Source organism: Exophiala mesophila (genome assembly GCF_000836275.1).
Source record: "Exophiala mesophila strain CBS 40295 unplaced genomic scaffold supercont1.5, whole genome shotgun sequence".
Lineage (NCBI taxonomy): Eukaryota > Fungi > Ascomycota > Eurotiomycetes > Chaetothyriales > Herpotrichiellaceae > Exophiala > Exophiala mesophila.
Window position 1 is genome coordinate 1,466,951 of NW_015622508.1, and position 18,251 is coordinate 1,485,201.

The 18,251-nt window shown below is 50.6% G+C and overlaps 6 protein-coding genes across 6 annotated transcripts; 3 read left to right on the forward strand and 3 right to left on the reverse strand.

Moving 5' to 3' along the window:
* Positions 1-28: 28 nt before the first annotated feature.
* Positions 29-1,946, reverse strand: PV10_07272 (60S ribosomal protein L7). The gene is made up of 4 exons (XM_016372155.1): positions 1,835-1,946; positions 1,247-1,358; positions 880-1,046; positions 29-814 (listed from the first exon to the last, which is right to left on the reverse strand). Exons 1-4 carry the CDS (start codon positions 1,855-1,857, stop codon positions 355-357), a joined length of 762 nt encoding a protein of 253 aa, XP_016221487.1. The 5' UTR covers positions 1,858-1,946; the 3' UTR covers positions 29-354.
* A 175-nt stretch (positions 1,947-2,121) lies between these two features.
* On the forward strand, positions 2,122-4,178 carry PV10_07273 (uncharacterized protein). Its single transcript, XM_016372156.1, has one exon. The coding sequence runs from the start codon at positions 2,153-2,155 to the stop codon at positions 2,918-2,920; it is 768 nt and encodes a 255-aa protein (XP_016221488.1). The 5' UTR covers positions 2,122-2,152; the 3' UTR covers positions 2,921-4,178.
* PV10_07274 (uncharacterized protein) lies at positions 2,268-6,935 on the reverse strand. Its single transcript, XM_016372157.1, has one exon. The coding sequence runs from the start codon at positions 6,569-6,571 to the stop codon at positions 2,984-2,986; it is 3,588 nt and encodes a 1,195-aa protein (XP_016221489.1). The 5' UTR covers positions 6,572-6,935; the 3' UTR covers positions 2,268-2,983.
* A 1,020-nt stretch (positions 6,936-7,955) lies between these two features.
* Positions 7,956-12,088, forward strand: PV10_07275 (uncharacterized protein). The gene is made up of 2 exons (XM_016372158.1): positions 7,956-10,559; positions 10,615-12,088. Exons 1-2 carry the CDS (start codon positions 8,879-8,881, stop codon positions 11,418-11,420), a joined length of 2,487 nt encoding a protein of 828 aa, XP_016221490.1. The 5' UTR covers positions 7,956-8,878; the 3' UTR covers positions 11,421-12,088.
* A 167-nt stretch (positions 12,089-12,255) lies between these two features.
* PV10_07276 (eukaryotic translation initiation factor 3 subunit C) lies at positions 12,256-15,198 on the forward strand. The gene is made up of 2 exons (XM_016372159.1): positions 12,256-12,674; positions 12,729-15,198. Exons 1-2 carry the CDS (start codon positions 12,329-12,331, stop codon positions 14,984-14,986), a joined length of 2,604 nt encoding a protein of 867 aa, XP_016221491.1. The 5' UTR covers positions 12,256-12,328; the 3' UTR covers positions 14,987-15,198.
* A 177-nt stretch (positions 15,199-15,375) lies between these two features.
* PV10_07277 (uncharacterized protein) lies at positions 15,376-17,925 on the reverse strand. The gene has a single exon (XM_016372160.1). It carries the CDS (start codon positions 17,573-17,575, stop codon positions 15,755-15,757), a length of 1,821 nt encoding a protein of 606 aa, XP_016221492.1. The 5' UTR covers positions 17,576-17,925; the 3' UTR covers positions 15,376-15,754.
* Between the last annotated feature and the right edge of the window lie 326 nt (positions 17,926-18,251).

Below are 18,251 nucleotides of genomic sequence, written 5' to 3' on the forward strand. Positions count from 1 at the left end.
GGTGAATTGATAACTTTGAACGAGATGCTTTAGTTTCATTTGATTTGATTTCATTGATCCTGCTAACCTACTTGATTGCATAGTGACTAATCGAAGTAGAAGACAGGAAAGAGGTAGTCATTCCCAAGGCGTGACTTGTGTTTCTCAGGAAACAAGATACTTTTTCGTTTTGTGTTTGTGTTCGCCTTCATGACCGATCCACCGCGAGTCAAGTCAAGTCAAGTCGCCGCGGAAGGAAAGACCCATTTTGAGGCATTTGAGGACATACGGCAGGCAGGCAGCAATGGCAAACATCCAGCTTTCTAAACATGACCAACCAACCCCTTCTTTCATGGCATACCACAGAATACCGCTCTAGTTCATTTGTCTGACCAAAGCATTGATGTTCTCCTCACGGTTACCCAAGTCACCACCCTCGATGTAGTGCTTGAATTTGCGGGTACGGAAGCCACCGGTGGGGTTGGACAGCTTGAAGGGCCACAGGAAGTTCGCAGCCTGCTTGAAGTTGGGGCCAACGGTGAAGATCTCGTGGATCAAATCCTCCACACCGACGATACCGTACTTGCCAAGAGTATCTTCGATGATCTGGTTGTCGGTCAAGGCAATGCGTTGCTTGTCGACCTTGCCGTATCCACGCTTGTAGATGAGTTCGCGCACGGTCTTCAGGTTGGGGTAGCCGTAGGCGATGTAGGGGTTGACGATGGTCAACATCTCTTGGGTGGCCTTGGTCAACTTGATGAAGACGCCGTTGTTGATCTGGAGGAGACGGAGGAGTTGGAGAATCTTGCGAGGCTTGGGGGCAATCTTGTTGATACTGCAAAACTTTTGTTAGTTTTTCCTTCTTTGCAATCGGTTTTGCTCGACAGGAGAGACACTTACCCCTTGATTCTGATGACGAAGACAAGCTTGGGGGTCTCGTCAACGAACAGGGTGCCTTGCTGTCGGCTCACGCGAGCAAGTCTGATCTTCTCGCGCTCCGCATCACGGTATTCCTTGACGTATGACTCGGCACGCTTGAAGAGAACTTCACGCTTCTTCTTGTTGTCCTATAGTACTTCCGTCAGTCAAAATGCTCACAAGAGTTCGCAAGTCTGGAGGATGGGTTGTGGAATTTGAACGCTCAGCCCCGAAAGATGGTTAACAAAGCGACAACATCGACCTGGGTCTAGCCGCGAAGTGTGGTATTTATCATCACCGTAAAACAGAAAAAAGAATGTGTGCGAATATGGAGAATGTGTAAACTTACAGCCTTGCGCTTTTCGATGGCAGAGCTGCGCTCGGCTCTGGCCTTCTCCTGGCTCTTTCTCTTCTTCAACAAGGTCTCAGGCACGAGGACCTGGTCCTGGGTTGGGACAGATCTGTAAGGGGGATGGTGATCAGTATGGTCTCGTGGGTGTGTGAAAAATGAATCGCCGAGTTGGAACTGCAGCTATGGCGCGGCATTCTCAAACTGGTGACTGGGTGTAACTCGACGAAATGAATTTAATCAGTGAGACTATTGATCACAGTAGCTCTGGCATTTCTGCTCAGAGCATCGTTGACAATTTTGTCTCATCTGACAAGGCCTCGACAAGATGTCAAGATATTTTGCGCTCTTCGATATTTCCCAGGGTGACAACCGTGGTACTCATCTTCATGAGCTCAATGGTTTTCAAGGAAGATGATGTGATTCTTCTATCCTCAATGCCCCAAGTCCTTCCACCACAACTGTGATTTCTCATGTTCTCTGGTGTAGGCCATCGGGAGGATCGAGCTGGCGCAGCTCAGGCGAACCAGCGATTTTGCGGACCATATCTGCCGTTCCCATAATCAGCAGACAAAGACATATACTTACGATTTAACGACTGGCTTGGTCATCTTGACTTGGTGTCGCTGGTTGAGGATTTGGCGTGGAGAAGAAAGGGAGGATGTGCGGTGAGGTTTGATCGAAATTCTGATTCTGGGAGGGAAAATCGACGAGACTGCGCTGAGTTGTGGGTGAGCTAGATCAAAAGTGGAAAAGCGTTGTGAAATCTTGGCGTTCAAAATCACATGACCATATCTCGCGCCGGGTGTTGATAGAAAGGTTTACGGGTTACGTGTGTATAGGCAGACAGATATCAGTTTCTTTCCGTCTTATTAGCCACACCCTGCAGATGAAAGAGACATAGTCATGTCAACTCGGCGGGGCGTCGGGTTAGGCGCCTTCACACAACGCAATGCTACCGCACAACAATATGCCGCTCATGGTTCCAATCTCAAATCTGCCAATGCGGCGTCGCTCCAAGCCCAGCTGGAGGTCTTCCAATCTCTTCTACACAACTTTGCTCTAGAACATGCTGCGACTATCAAGTCGAATCCCACATTCCGCGCAGAGTTTGCTCGCATGTGCAATGCCATCGGAGTAGACCCGCTTGCTGGCAGCAATATCAAAGGCAAAAAGACCGATTCTCTCTGGGCCAAGGTACTGGGGCACGATGTCAATGACTTCTACTTTTCGGTTGCTGTACGTGTCGTTGAGCTGTGCCAGTCAACACGTGCTGAGAATGGTGGGCTTTTGGGATTGCAGGAATGCTGTGAGAGTGTGAGCAAGGGCAAAGCCATTGGTGGTGGCCTGCAGGTCTCTGAGGACGACATCGAGCAGGCAGTCAAATCACTGGAACCGCTTGGATCTGGATTTGTGATCCTGACGATTGCTAGCAAGAGATTCATACGTTCGGTGCCAAAGGAGCTGAACACCGATCAGTCTACGGTCCTGGAAGTTCTGCAATTGCTTGGGAACGTTTCGGTCTCGCTGCTTCAGCTCAACCTGAACTGGGAAAGAGCCCGCTCTGAGACTGTTCTACAGGACCTGTTGGCAGATTCTCTCGTTTGGGTCGATTACCAGTGTCGTGAGCCAGAGTACTGGTCACCACAAGGGCTGGTTGATGAAGCTTATTGAGATGGGTCCAACCATCTGCGAGCAGAAGTGGCCAACACTCTTCTTGCCGCACCAAAGATCTATCTATGTGGGGAGTGAGCGCTTATACTCTTCTTTCAGAACCCATCGCCCTCGACCACGGCTGCCCTTCTCCAGCTTTGCAAGCAGCTTCAAAGTCTCTTTGAATTCCGCAGTGGCTTGTGGAGTTGTACAGAACCGATTGAAATGGTCAATCAGCATTTGCGTGTGTACAGCTCCGCCATGGGCTGTCAGATAGTCACGAATCAGACGGCCAAATTCTTTCCCCTGAGGTTGACCTGGGGTGCTGGACCTAGACCCTGTCGCTGCAGAGCCAGAAGAGCGTGCGGGGCTCGACGTACGAGGAGTCAAATCATGTGCCGCGTTTGCCTGGCGCTGCTGCAGATTCGTCAAGAGACTCGATGACTGAAACCCGCCACCTCGCGACCTGGAATTTGAGCTGAATGCCCGCTGGGCAGTGGTTTCTTGTGGTCTGCCAGATACGCCAAATTGGCCCGTCCAGGTTGGAGTTCCAATGGGCACAGTGCGAGCGACTTCACCCGCACGTCTGAGCTCCCTTGCTGCTTCCGCAGCTACTTTACGAGCCTCTTGCTCAACGAGCACAGGGTCTGCGGCAACCTTCTTGGGCGTCTTACCGTCGATGATGGCGTCGTGCTCGACAGCGGAGTGAATGCCTGAACGGGCGAATATACCTTCCATCATTCTGGCTTCTGAGTTTGCTGCGCCCTCCTGATTTGCATTCTTCTCCTCTTCGGCTTCGCCGGCGAATTGCTCAATCGAAGACACTCCGGGCAATGCTTCTATATTACCATCTTGCTGAAGAGAAGGCGAGTTCTTTTGGTCGTCATTTTTTGTTGATGATGTTTGAGGTTTGGAGTTTGACTTGTACTGAACCTCTGCGCCTCTGAAAAGAGCGCTCGTCTCGGTTGGGTCGCCCTCGTCACCCAAACCAAACAAATCATGTAAATCGTTAAGATGGAAGGTTTGCCGCTGTTTCGGGTCCTTAAGGATTTTGTTAGTGAGGAATTGCTTGAAGATCTGTCGATGGTAGATCTTTTCTTCTATCGTGCCAGCCGTCATCAAACGATAAATAGTCACTTCCCTCTTCTGACCGAGACGCCATGCTCGTTCACGGGCTTGCAAATCTGTCGAAGGGTTCCAGTCAGGATCGTATATAATCACTCTATCGGCGCCAGTCAAATTGATGCCTAGACCACCGACTTTGGTGGTGAGCAAGAAGACATGCAGACGAGGATCGGTGTTGAATTCATCCACCATAGTTTGCCGCTGTGGGATTGGAGTGTTTCCATCCATCCTCCTGTACTTGAAGCCTGAAAGGGATTGTACGTATTTCTCCAGAATGTCCAGCATGATTCTATGCTGAGCGAAAAGGAGTGTCTTGTGGCCAGTCTCCTTCCACAACTCCAGGAGCGACCCAACGACTTGCATTTTGCCCGACTTTTCAGGTTTGCCATAATCATAGCCTGGTTTGATGGATAAGCGCTTGTGATCAGTGAGGTCCGGGTGATTGCAAATCTTGCGAAGAATATCCACTCCATACAAGACCTGCCTTTTCCCTCTCATGATGGCATCCATATCTGCAGAGTTGATGAAGCGACTGTATTCGGCCCGCTGCAACTTTGATAGTTTGCAGAACAGCACTTGTTCGCTTTTTTTGGGCAAGTCTGAAGCAACGTCGATTTTGAAACGTTGAAGGAGATAAGGACTGATGGCATCCTTAAGGGTTTCGGCGCATTTAAATGCGGTCTGCACCTGAAGGTTCGAGGCGTTGGCGTAGCCCCCTTGACGAATGGGGATCTCAAATTGATTGCGGAAATTAACCAGCGTACCAAGTCGCATCGGAAAGACGAAGTCGAACAGTGACCACAGTTCGATAAGATTGTTCTGCATCGGCGTCCCAGACAGGATGATCCGGTTTGGTGTACGTAATTCCTTGCAATATATGGTGATGGCAGTGTTGGGGTTTCTGATCTTGTGTCCCTCATCGAGAATGGCATACTGCCAGTCGACAGGGATTAGTAACGGGGCATAGGTCTGTAGACCAGTATATGTGGTCACTAGAACACCTCCGCTTTCTAGAACTGGCTGTAGCAGCTTCCTAGCCGACTTCTGGGCAGGTGTCAGTGGTTTGTCGCGGCGACTGGGATCCCACATCATGTCCATGAGCCTGTCTTCTTGAGTAGATTCACTGCGTAAATTGAGCATACCGCTTCCGGAAGAATGCAGAATTGTGACACGAAATGGAGGCCACCACTTGTGAAACTCGTTGACCCATTGCTTCATGACTGTCGCGGGACAGACAACAATGAGAGGTTTGTTCAATTTCTTGCTGTAGTGTAAGCCAGCTAGAAATGAGATGATTTGGATGGTTTTACCCAAACCCATCTCATCGCCAACTATGCCGCCAACTTGCTGTGTATACAGCTCGTGAAGCCACTGGACACCCGTCTTTTGGTAATCGAACAAACTTGGGTAGATATCGCCGGGGATCTTGTAGCCGTCGGCAAAGACAGTGTCTGCGACTTCAGGGTGCGGGAGGTACGGTTCTTCTGCGATTTGAGCAGAAATGTCTTCAGATTCCTCTTCCGATTCTCCTCCAAGCGCATCTCCATTTTTAGATGCCTGTAGTCGAGCCCGGTGTCGTCTTTTGGCCCATCTCTGGAGGCGCGACTGGTAGAGTGATTCAGTACCATCATCGAGACCGCGAAGATCTTCTATCTCGTCGTCTGTGTGTCTGAGACTTGACCGACCTTTTCTCTTCTGTCTACCGCTTGTCGTAGGAAGGTCTTCGTCTTCACTTTCGCCTGCACCAGAACTGGAATCATTGCTGAGACTGCCCTCGTCATAGGAAGAATCTTCATTTTTGACAGCTGCATCTTGTCTTGATTGAACTCGACGCTTCTTGAGCGGTCGATTAGAGTCCAGATTTTCGTCAGTGTCAAGATCGACAAAAGAGGAAGCAAACCCTGGCTGTCGGAGATGTCGATGAGACATGCTCTTGGAAGCTAAGTCGGCTTCTTCTGCTTGTACGAGGTCGGTCTCATCCTCGGCGTCAAACAAAGCACCTTGTAGGGTCGCAGAAGACTCTCCATGCGATGATAACCCGAACTTGCTGAAAGGGGTTATTTTGCCGGTCCTGATAAGAAAATCTCGTTGCGATTCATTAGGGAGTCGACCAGAGGTTTGCTCGGGGCCATTGACGGCGGAGGCGTTTGCCTCGCGCGCGGCTATTCTCTCTTCGATCTCTGAGATGTCATTGTTGAGATCGTTGATCTGGGATTCCATTCGACTTATTTCAACATGGAGTTTGGCACGTTGGGTAGTACCAATAGGTTGGGAAATGGTCTCGCGGGTTTTACGGATCTGGTTTTCGAGCTTCTGCTTCTGGGCCTTGCTTTTGTCTAATCGTTGCTGATCTCTCTGATTTGCTTGTTTCGTGAGCATCTTGTCGGCCTCAAGGCCAATGTTGCGTTCTAGATCATCTTGATCGCGCACAAGGGCGTTTAGATTCTTCAATCGATCGGCCTCGAGTGTAGCAGCAGCCGGTGGGCTTCCATTGTGATTAGCCCCCATCGATTGGTCATGGCTGCCATCAATACTAGGATTAGACATTGTGAATCCTGTGAAATGGTCGAGTTTAGATAATTTTTGAGGATGAATACTGCGTGTCACGAGGCCGTCATCATGACCCCCGAGAACAGAACCACTTTATCGCTGCTTAATTAGGGGCAATCAAGAACGAGAAGCGGTAAAACTCTGTATCAAAGCGAGTAAAGTGAAGGCAACACAAAAGAGAAGCAGATATGTTGCGAAGATACAAAGAGGTGGCGACTGGATGCGTGGCAAACATCGATGAATCGAAGAAGCAAGAATGTCAGACGCTCGAAGACTCAGAAATTTTTGTTTGTGAGACTCGAGTCACTGCATCGCCCTGCCACAGGAGGATGATGGATTCGACAGGGAACCTCACTCTTTGAGTAGTGGCAATGTTCTTTGTCGCATGTATGGATGATTTCTCTCTTTTCAACGAGTACTTGCGTCAGAGGCCCTTGCACTTCGTCGAGGCTGATTGGGCCAACGGATGACCTAAGTGGTCCATTATTAGGCTGCCATGGCGGTCACAGGCAGGAACAGGAGGTCTTCACACGGCACCAACACTTCGCAGTAGATGATAGATACTTGGCACCAAACACTCCGCTGTAGCTGCCATCGGTGCCAGGTGCCTAGAAATGCCAGCAGAAATGCCAGGAACTCTCTCCTCTTGCCTGTTTGCACACGACGCTTCCTCGTTCGCGCCTTCCGTTGTTCTTCCTTATAATTACAGGCAGGAGATAACAGAGATCCTTCCAGCTGATTGCCACTGTGGCTTCTCACTTCTGACAAAGCCATCCAAATATTTCAAAATCAATGAAGACTGCAAACCCCATTAGTGAGCAACAATGACACATCTCTATGCCTGCCATGGCTCAAGAATCGGAGCCAAAGCCGGTTTAAACTAGGGACATGAGATAGCCGCCGTCTGGTGCCACCCATTTGACAAACCCACGAGTAGTATACACGCAAATGCCGTAGTTCTTAACACCTGCAGTCTTGATTGTTCCCTTGTCCTACTTTTCAGGTCGGCAATCAATTTTGGTTCACAAGATACGTAACTCGAACAGTCCGTAGCCCCCGCGGCCCCTCGGGCCCCATTCTCTGTCCAGCCAGGCATGCCAGGGGATTACCGCCAGCACCAAGTACTCCGTAGCCTCGATATACAGTCTTGTCCAAGAAGTAATTATGGGACATGGTAAGCAGAGACTGATGAATACAAAAAAAAGGTGAGTCTGATCCTCCAATTCTCGGCGGTTCATTTGTTCCTTAAGACTCAAGCAATCCAACGCGTGGCCACAAACCTCTTGGGTTGTGGTTGCTAATCCCAAACCACTCAGTCCGTAAACCTTGAAAGAGGGACTGCCAGGACTGCCACTCCGCCTGGTCATCCAACCAACTGCTTGTTCCATGTCTGAAGGGCAGATTGTTAATTGTTCAGTGCTGACAACCACCAAATACTGCGAAACACTCACTCCCTGAACATCGACTCACTAGCACTGCTCTTCACTACCCAGTTCAATGTTGACTCCATGACTCCTCGTTCCTCAAATCTACCACCACTCTGAAATAATCCCATTCCTGCTTGACCATTAAATTTGTTTGTCCTCGAACAACATCTTTCACCCTTCGCAATCTTTTTAATTCGTCGTTTGGGCCTTGAGCTTTGTACTTGTACCTCTTTTATTTCGGGCACCCGTTTCATTGGGCTAGTTTTCACTTCCACCGCCCACAGCCCCCCCAACCCTCTTCGCCCTTGGGTGTTGATCTACTTACCGTCTGTCATCTCTCCACCACCAACCCGACACCAGCTGTCACCACTGCCCAAGCTCGTTGCGCGCCCACCACTTCGTCACTTCACCCTATTCTTCCATTCTTTTTCCTCCTCCCAACACCTTCTCGACTTCTCGACTTCTCGACTCCTGGCCTTCTCTTTTCAACATCCAACGTCAACATCATGGCCGAATGTTGAGCCTCTTGGTCGCTTTTACCATGACTGTCATTCTACCCTTGTTCCTCCAGTCTTTGTCGACTGCGCTTACCGGAACTCTCCAGCCGCTCAATCAACCCCTCTAAACCACCAAAAACACCCTCACATTCTCTATCCTTCAGACCATTCGCAGATAGTCTCGAATCTTTACACCAGAATCTTGTCCCATACTGGATTGGCCGGTGCCACAGTCCATGAACAACGACATCGCCTAGACGCAGGCTAAGCAGCCTCAGCTCAACCCACCACGACTACCACCACCACCCACATACTCCCACATCCACCGTTGGCGCGCCTCGTCCCTCCAACTCACCCCCTTCGCCCTTCCTTTTCTCGATATGTCTCTAAACTCGGCCCCGCCCACTCAGGCACACGCCTACGATCCTCAGAACGAGGTTGATGTTCCCATGGAAGACGCCGATCCATACAACAGGTCAAAATACCCCCCACGCCCCATGCATCAACATCGTCTTTCTACACAATACATTCCTGAAGCTTCCTCTGCTGCTCAGCGCTATTCTCCCATGAACGTCCAACCTGGATCCTCTGCATATGCCTCCAGCCCAAAGGCAACAGCCTCGAACAACTTCTCCTACCTCAATCAGACTCCTTCCTCGAGACACTCTCCCACTCGTTCCACCAGCTACCAGAGCGATGCATATGGGGAACCTCCCACCCCGACCCGTTATCCTTCCAACTATGCTGCGGGTATCCAGAACAATGAGCTCAGCCCTGATGCGTATTATCCCTCCAACACCCCCAACACAAGACCGCCGCCATTGTCTAGGCAATCTTCCCAAGCTCGTGGTTTGGGTCCTGTACCCCGATTTCAAAAGGTCAAGACAATGCAGGATCTCACACCTCGAATCAATGCACAGCCTCAATTTCGACGGGCGAACCCCGAGGGTGGCTTCATCAGCCCCCTGCAGGCCCTGACTTCTTACCTTCCCGCAACATATCGGATATGTAACCCAAGCTTCAAATACGAGTCGTCTCGAAACCCGAGGCGAGTTCTGACCAAGCCGAGCAAGGGCACAAAGAACGATGGCTACGATAACGACGATAGCGACTATATTCTCTACGTCAACGACATCCTAGGCAGCGAGGAGGCCGGCCACAAGAACCGTTATCTCATCCTCGATGTGCTTGGCCAAGGCACATTTGGCCAGGTTGTCAAGTGTCAGAATCTTAGAACTCAAGAGGTGGTCGCGGTCAAGGTTATCAAAAATCGAACCGCATACTTCAACCAAAGTATGATGGAAGTTTCTGTTCTAGACCTGTTGAATCAAAAACTCGACAAGAATGACGACCATCATCTCCTCAGGTTGAAGGATACCTTCATACACCGCCAGCATCTCTGTCTCGTCTTTGAGCTGTTGAGTGTCAACTTGTACGAGTTGATCAAGCAAAACCAGTTCAGAGGCCTCAGCACGACCCTCGTCCGTGTCTTTGCCCAGCAGCTGCTGAATGGCCTGACACTGTTGAACAAAGCTCGCTTGATTCATTGCGATCTGAAGCCAGAAAATATCCTGTTGAAGAATCTCGAGAGCCCCATCATCAAAATCATTGATTTTGGTTCTGCTTGCGACGAAAGGCAAACTGTCTATACCTATATTCAGTCCCGCTTTTATCGCTCCCCAGAAGTCCTTCTTGGACTGCCGTACTCCTCTGCAATCGACATGTGGTCCTTGGGCTGCATTGTGGTTGAACTCTTTCTCGGCTTACCTCTCTTCCCTGGCTCTTCCGAATACAACCAAGTATCACGCATAGTTGAGATGCTGGGCATGCCTCCAACGTGGATGTTGGAAATGGGCAAACAATCCGGAGAGTTTTTTGAAAAGACAAATGATGAGTTCGGCCGTCGAACCTATCGATTGAAGAGTATGGAGCAGTATTCTCGCGAGCACAACGTCAAAGAGCAGCCCAGTAAAAAGTACTTTCAAGCGACCACTCTACCAGAAATCATCCGAAGCTATTCTATGCCACGGAAGAATATGAAACCGGCCGAAATCGAGCGAGGTATGTTCCCCCACCACGCCCACCACCCACCGTTCCCGTAACTAATGACGTGCAGAAATGAATAATCGCGTTGCATTTATCGATTTTGTTCGAGGACTCCTTACGACCAATCCACTTGAGAGATGGTCTCCTCAACAGGCCAAACTGCATCCTTTCATCACACAACAGAAGTTTACCCAGCCATTCGTACCCCCAATGAACCTCAAATCGCCTTCTTCGAGCAAGACACCCGCACCTGGTGTTCAACAACAGCAACAAGCCGAAGCTCTGAGCAAACAAAGGGCTGCTCAAGCGGCACAGGCGCAAGCTCAGGCTGCTCAGGCGCATGCACAGGCACAGGCACAGGCACAGGCACAAGCACAAAATGCAGCCCAGAACGCGTACGCAATGCAAATGACTCCATACCCACAATCGCAACCTCCCATGTATAACACCATGTACCAAGGGCATCAACAAGGTGCCCCGCCTCCATATCCAGCTCACAACGCAAATTACGCTCCGCCGATGGGTATGATGGCCCAACAAAACCCCCAGATGAATCCAGCGCATTACGGCCACCAACAGAACCTATACGCGCAAGCTACTCAGAGGGCAGGGCGACAACGTGCTTCTACCATGGATCAACAGCAGGCAGGAATTCCTGCAGCGATCCAACGTGTTGCAAGTCATCTTGACCCCAATGCTCCAATCAGGCTGCAGCCCAGCCCGGCATATTATCCACCACCCGCTGATGGCTATGTTGACTCCCCATCTTCGACTCGACGGCGAGGAAGTCGGAACCAAAGGAATCGTGACTTCATAAGAACTCTGGAAGACGGGGCAATGGGGGACACTTTCATGAACAAGGCGCAATGGCACTGAACGTTCGAGGGGTTTCTGATCATGCATTGTAAGAAATACCGCTCCCGCATCACAGTGTGTCCATCCTACCTTGACACCAGAAGGCGTCGGTTGATGATGATGACGACGATGGTCGAAGGGTCGGCCTGCTGGTTTGACTACACATAACCTGGGCCCCAAAGTGGGATCGGTTCAACCTGATGGCTTTTATAAGTCAAGTTGTCGCGGAGGTACGGCTTCCCAAGGGCAGAGGCTACGAGCCTATCACGGCTTCGGTATTATTAGCCTCTACACTGGAGAAAATTGGCATGCTGACTGCGAGCATTGCAGCCTACTTTTGCGGCTCGTGCCACTGGATTCTGCCTTCATCCGCGTGCGGTCACGAGACATGTACCTGACACCATTTGGGAAAGCTAGCACTCTCGGAACATTACCAGTTGGGACAACAGAAAGAGAGCTGTACAAGTCCGACTAAGTGGAACTTGTCCGGTACTAGTCCAAGTCTCTCAGGTTTCTGTTTCCTGCCGAGTCCCGTTACCGAAGTAGTATATCATAGAACTCAATCAGGACAAATTTTGACGCACTCTACAGGTGGGCAGTGGTTCCCATCGGGGACATAATTTCCCGCTCTATTATTGAATCAATGCACGCCCATAGATCTAACAGACAGCTTGACTGCCCACAGAAATATCCTTGACTCTATCTGTACATCACTGTGAAACACGTTATCAGCACTGAAAACGTTAAAAAGGCTGCAGTGGGAAATCCGGTCACGTGATGACAAGTCTTGGCGATGACTGGCACACGAAAAGTGCAGGAGGCGCAGAGTCACACAATTTTGTTGCCGCAGCCCAGACTCTTTTCGACCACCGGTCAACCACATCACCTTTCCGCCAACTGGCTTCGACTCTCCCACAAAGTCAGCCAACATGTCTTCACGATTCTTTCACGGCGGAGATAGCGACAGCGAGAGCAGCTCCTCCGAAGAGGAAGAGCTCTACAGCCACAGCGAAGAAGAATCCGAGGAGGAATCCGAAGAGGAAGAAGAAGACTCTGAGGAAGAATCTTCTTCTGACGATGAAGGACAAGGAGTCGGTGCGAGTCGTTTCTTGAAACCCTCGGGCGGTGCGGCCGACGATAGCGACGACAGTGAGGATGATGACAGAGAACGAGTCGTCAAGAGTGCAAAGGATAAAAGATTCGAAGAATTGGAGGGCACCATTAAACTGATCGAGAATGCCGAAAAGATCAACGATTGGGCCGTTGTTTCAACAGGTTTGCATCGCCTCATCCCGCGATATACAGTATTCTAACCATCTCTCTCTCCAGAATTCGACAAGATGAATCGACAAGTCGTTAAAGTCCTGCAGCAAGGCACCACCCCCAAAGTCTACATCAAGATCATTGCCGACCTCGAGGACCTGATCAACGAAACCAACGACAAGCAGAAGACCGGCGGCAAGAAAATGAACCCCATCAACGCCAAAGGATTCAACGCCATGAAACAAAAGATTAAGAAGAACAACAAAGACTATGCCACAGAAATCGACAAATACCGAGATGACAAGGATGCATACATGGAGTCAGAGGACGAGGACGACCACCAAGAAATTGTCGAGAAGCCCCGCAAGAGCAAAGTGCAACGGTTGGATGCCCTTGAAGCGTCAATTGATGAGGAAGGCTTCGCCACGGTTGGCAGAGGTGGAAAAACCCTGGTCTATACTCCCGAGAGCATCCTGAAGCACTTGAGATCCATTGTCGAATCCCGTGGCAAGAAGAACACCGACCGAACCGAGCAGATCCGGATTATGGAAAGACTTCTCGAAGTTGCGGTCAGCCCTTATCAGAGAATCCGGGTTTTGTTGACTTTGATTTCTACACGGTTTGATGTGACTGCATCGTCCGTCCAGGCTTATATGTCACAAGAGTCATGGCGAGCTGCAGAGCGTGAACTTTCTGCCTTGCTCGAGACTTTGGAGGCAGAGCCCAGCTGGATCGTTGTTGAAGGTGCCGATGAGTGGGAGGATGATGACAAGACGCCCAGCGTCGAAAAGGGAGAGATCTTCAAGATTCCTGGCAGTGTTGTCTCATTAGTTGAACGACTCGACGACGAATTGGCACGATCACTGCAACAAACCGACCCCCACACAGCCGAATACATCGAGCGACTTGGTGACGAACAATCCCTATATGCTGGCATTCTCCGAACCCTCATCTACATTGAAACTATCAACAAGAAACTCGAGAAGTCGGAGAGTCGGCAAGATAATGTTAATCGGGTCACCATCCGTCGCCTCGAACATGTCTACTTCAAACCTACTTTGGTGGTCAAGATCCTCGAAGAGAAAGCGTGGGCTGCGTTACCGCCGGCACTCAACTCAGAATTGACACCTCGAGGTCAGTACACCGAAGTTTCCGAGCTGGTCCAGAAACTCTGCAACCATCTGTTTGAAAACAGCGAAGGCATCATCCGGGCTCGTGCCATGCTGTGCCAGATTTATTTCCTCGCACTCCAAGACGAATACTACCGGGCTCGTGATCTCGCACTGATGAGCCATCTGACCGAGAACATCTCATCCTTTGACGTCAGCACACAAATCCTATTCAACCGAACGCTCGTCCAGATCGGACTGTGTGCGTTCCGCGCCGGTCTGTGCTACGAAGCCCAAGGAGTTCTTCAAGAAATCTGCGGTTCTGGCCGACAGAAGGAACTCCTAGCTCAAGGCGTCATCATGCAAAGATACTCCACCGTGACACCTGAGCAAGAACGCTTGGAACGACAACGCCAACTTCCATTCCACATGCACATCAACCTTGAACTTCTCGAGTGCGTCTATCTGACATGCAGCATGCTTCTTGAAATTCCTCTACTGGCACAAACAGGATCATCGCCAGACGTGCGCAAGCGAGTCATCTCCAAGACGTTCCGACGAATGCTCGAGTACACGGAGCGACAAGTATTCCAAGGTCCACCAGAGAACACACGGGACCATGTGATGCAAGCAGCCAAGGCGCTGGCGCAAGGCGATTGGAAGAAGACTCAAGAGCTGATCTCCAAGATTGCCATCTGGGACCTACTGGGATCAGACAAGGACAAAGTCAAGGAGATGCTGTCTGCACAAATCCAAGAAGAAGGTCTACGGACATACCTGTTCACATACGCGCCATACTACGACACACTGTCCATCACAACCCTGGCCAGCATGTTTGAACTCGACGCAAAGACCATCTCAGCCATCGTCTCCAAGATGATTTCACACGAGGAACTTGCCGCCGCACTTGACCAGGTCAACGACGCCATCGTCTTCCGCAAGGGCGTCGAGCTGTCCCGTCTGCAGAGCCAGGCCATCACGCTAAGTGAAAAGGCGATGGGTATTCTCGAATCCAACGAAAAGGTCCTAGAGACCAGAACTGCCGGTATGGTCAATGCCTTCCAACGCGATCAAGGCGGTCGAGGCGGTCGAGGCGGTCGTGGTCGTACTGGTGGCGGTCCGGCTGGTCTGCCTAGAGGTCAGCCCGGTCAGAGGAGACAACCTGGTGGTCAACAGTTCAGTGGTGGTGCTTTAGGCAATGCCATCAAGACTTAGTTACTAGTGGGAGAGAAATGGGGAATGGGATATGTGCATGTAGTTGGCCACCTTTTTTTTCTTCTCCTTGATCTCGTCCATTCATTATGAAGATGAAGACGAACATGCATTCAAGGAGAATGGGGCCTTGGGCTTTTGTTTGTAGAATGGCAGACAGACAGACAGACAAATGACTTGTATGAGTTCGAAAAGGAATTCACATGATGTTTTGATCTTTGATTTGAATGTGGGGAACTTGAATTGCTTCTCCCTGCTCCCTGTGTATTGAGTGGTTTGATGAACGACGGAGACGCCCTCTGCTTGTTAACTCACTTCGACTAATACTACTTGGTACAAGTCACACATTGTGACCTTCATCTGAACCATGACATGAATAAACGATAGAGTGGCTTCTCTTATTTAGATCAACCAATGTTTCATACTTGATTTATATCAACAATAAAGATAAACGCCAGGCCTGGAGGGAGGTAAAAATCCCAATCGAAACCTCGATGCCTGGAGACGCCGAAAAACATCCAAGACATCCCACAGACAGGTCTTTATACACACATGTTTAGACCATGATCATCAGCATCATCAGCAGCAGCATCACAGGACATCCATCCTCATGAGACCAATTTCTTCCATCCATCCATCCATCCCCTCTCTGAGTACGGGGTTTGCTTTTCACTTGTCTTCGGGCTCACGCCATGCCATGCCATGCCATGCCATGATGGTCCCATCAAGGCCGAACACATACCAACACGGAGCCCTAGCCAGCTAAACTCTCTAAGCCGGACTTTCATAATGTCCCAACCTCGTGGTATCCTCGGCGCCCGCAATCAACCAATTCCTCCTTGCAATCCACCTCCTGACACTATCACCCGCGGCGCGTCCAAAGACCACACACTCCAACAACGAACTACCACCCAACCGATTTCCACCATGTAAGCCACCTGTAATCTCGCCTGCGGCCCACAAGCCCTGAATCGGGCGTTGTTTCTCATCCAAAACCTCGGCATCGGAATTAAAGGCCACACCGCCCATGGTGTAATGCACGACTGGTGTCACTGTACCAACATACAAGACCGACGAAGCGTCTGGGTTCCTGAGTGTCCAGTTTCCAAAGGTCGTGCGTCCAAGCGGATCGGGGGTTTCTTGTGATGCGATTGACGAGTATGATTTCAGGGTATTGAGTAAGGGGGTGTATGAAGAAGTAGTAGAAGTAGTAGTTGAATGGGATTCAAACGTGGTGTTTGAGTGGCTTCGTTCTTGTTGTAATTCGGCCTCGAGCTCTCCGACGGTGGTTTTCTTCATCAGACCTTTCCACATGTAAAAATCGACGTGGCTTTGAACGGATTCGTAGGTGGTTTGGTCGAGAACGAGTTTAACGTCCCATTGTCGAAGTAAGACGGTGTTTTCGTCCGCTTCTTCCGAGGATTGAGGTTCCACGTCTTCGAGGTCTTGTACTCGTTCCGTCACGACTTTGCGGGTTTGAAGTTCGTCGACGAATCGTTTTCCGGATTTGGAGATTAAGATGCCGCCTTCGCCGCGGAGGGCTTCGGCGGCGAGGAATTTCGTGGGGCGGAAGCGTGCCGCTGGGTCGACGAACCCGGTGGGGTGGATTTGCACTTGGTCCATATCGCGAAGTTGGGCGCCGATTTGGCGGAGCAGGCGGGCTGAGCCGGGCATGGCGTCGTTGGTGCTGGGTAGGGTGGCGAGGTCGGGTCGGTAGAGGTGTAGTAGGCCTCGATTGTCGCCGGCGAATCCGCCAGCTGCGAAGATCACGGGCCCGCTGACAAGTTCTTTGTTTTTGTTGGGTGGTGCTGGCACGCCAGAGGAGGAGGGGTCATGTTTGTGTTCGACTTCGACCCCGACGACAACGCCGTCGGTACCTCTTCGGATCACGGAGGTGACGTTGGTGTTTGTTTCGATGGTGGCGAGTTTGCTTTCTTGGATTTGTTTGAGCAATGCTGTGACGATTGCTCGGCCTGGTGGTGTGCTGCCCGCGCCGCGATGTGTGCGAGCGAATGAATGGCCTCCCAAACGGGTGACGTGGCTGAGGTCGACGCCGATTTCGTCGGTGAGCCAAGTGATGGCGCTGGCGGAGCTGGTGGTCAATGTAGCAATCAAGTCGTCTCTTTGTTCGTAGAAGGACTTGTGCAAGAGTTCTGGACCCACGGAATTGGTGGTGTCATTATAAAAGGCACTGATCGAATCAGTCTTTTCGCCTGAGCGGCCTGTGGGTTGAAATCGAGTAGGAACGCCGTTGATGCCACTGGAGGCCTTGATACTGTTTCCGCCAAGATGAGCTTGACGTTCGATAATGTGAACGGGAATGTTGTGGGAGACGAGCTCGCTGGCGGCGGAGAGAGCAGCGAGTCCTGATCCAACAATGACGACTGGTTCGGTGGTTAGATCGTGGGAGTAGGAGGTCATTCGACTGAAAGTCTGAGGCCGTGCAGCAGTAGCCATTGATTGCGCAGAGGGAGCTCTGGACGAAAAGGCACTGATACTCGCGGTACTGAGGGAGAGGGTCGACATCTTGACGAGTAAGTCAATGTTGCGAGTGGTATGGGGTAACAACGAGATGTAGCGTAACGACACCATCGGGTATAAGTGTACATGCAAACGTGGGAGAAAATGAGTGAGAAAAAAGATGTCGAGCAACCTACCTGACAGTGGAACGTCACCTGCACCACTATTTGTTTATTACTCTGCTCACCTCACCTTTCATGCGCGACTCGGCATTTGGTCGCGTGAAAGGGTCAGTGGTCTGCTCACCTGGTGGACAAGCGGAGTTGTCCAATGGCTTTGACGTTCTTATTGAGGTATTATCAAACTGCTCCGTGGAGGGGACGGCGGAGAGAGTGGGCTCAGGCACAGATTGTGGGTCGAGATGGCAGATGCCGGAGAGGGAGGGTCAGATCATGTAATGATGGAAGCGAGAAAGAAACATGTTCGGGTAGAATATGCGGGTTTCTTCACGAGTATTTGAGCCCCGACCTCGCTGTTGGAAGCGGTGGATTGTGTTTGGCCGTCACGCCACTTCTCGGATGGACGCTTATGGGAATCCATCACTCCACCTTGGCTGAGACCGCCGCTTCTCGTTCTCGACCACTTTTGCATGGCCTGTGACCGAGAAATATCCAGAGTCTGGAGTGACAAGGTCTTAGAGAGTAAACTCCGGGGTAGAATCTGATCTGATGTGAATTGTGTAGAAGAGATAGATCATGAAGGTGGGAGAAGAGAGATGAAGTGATGGGAGAATGTCATTGGTTGACGA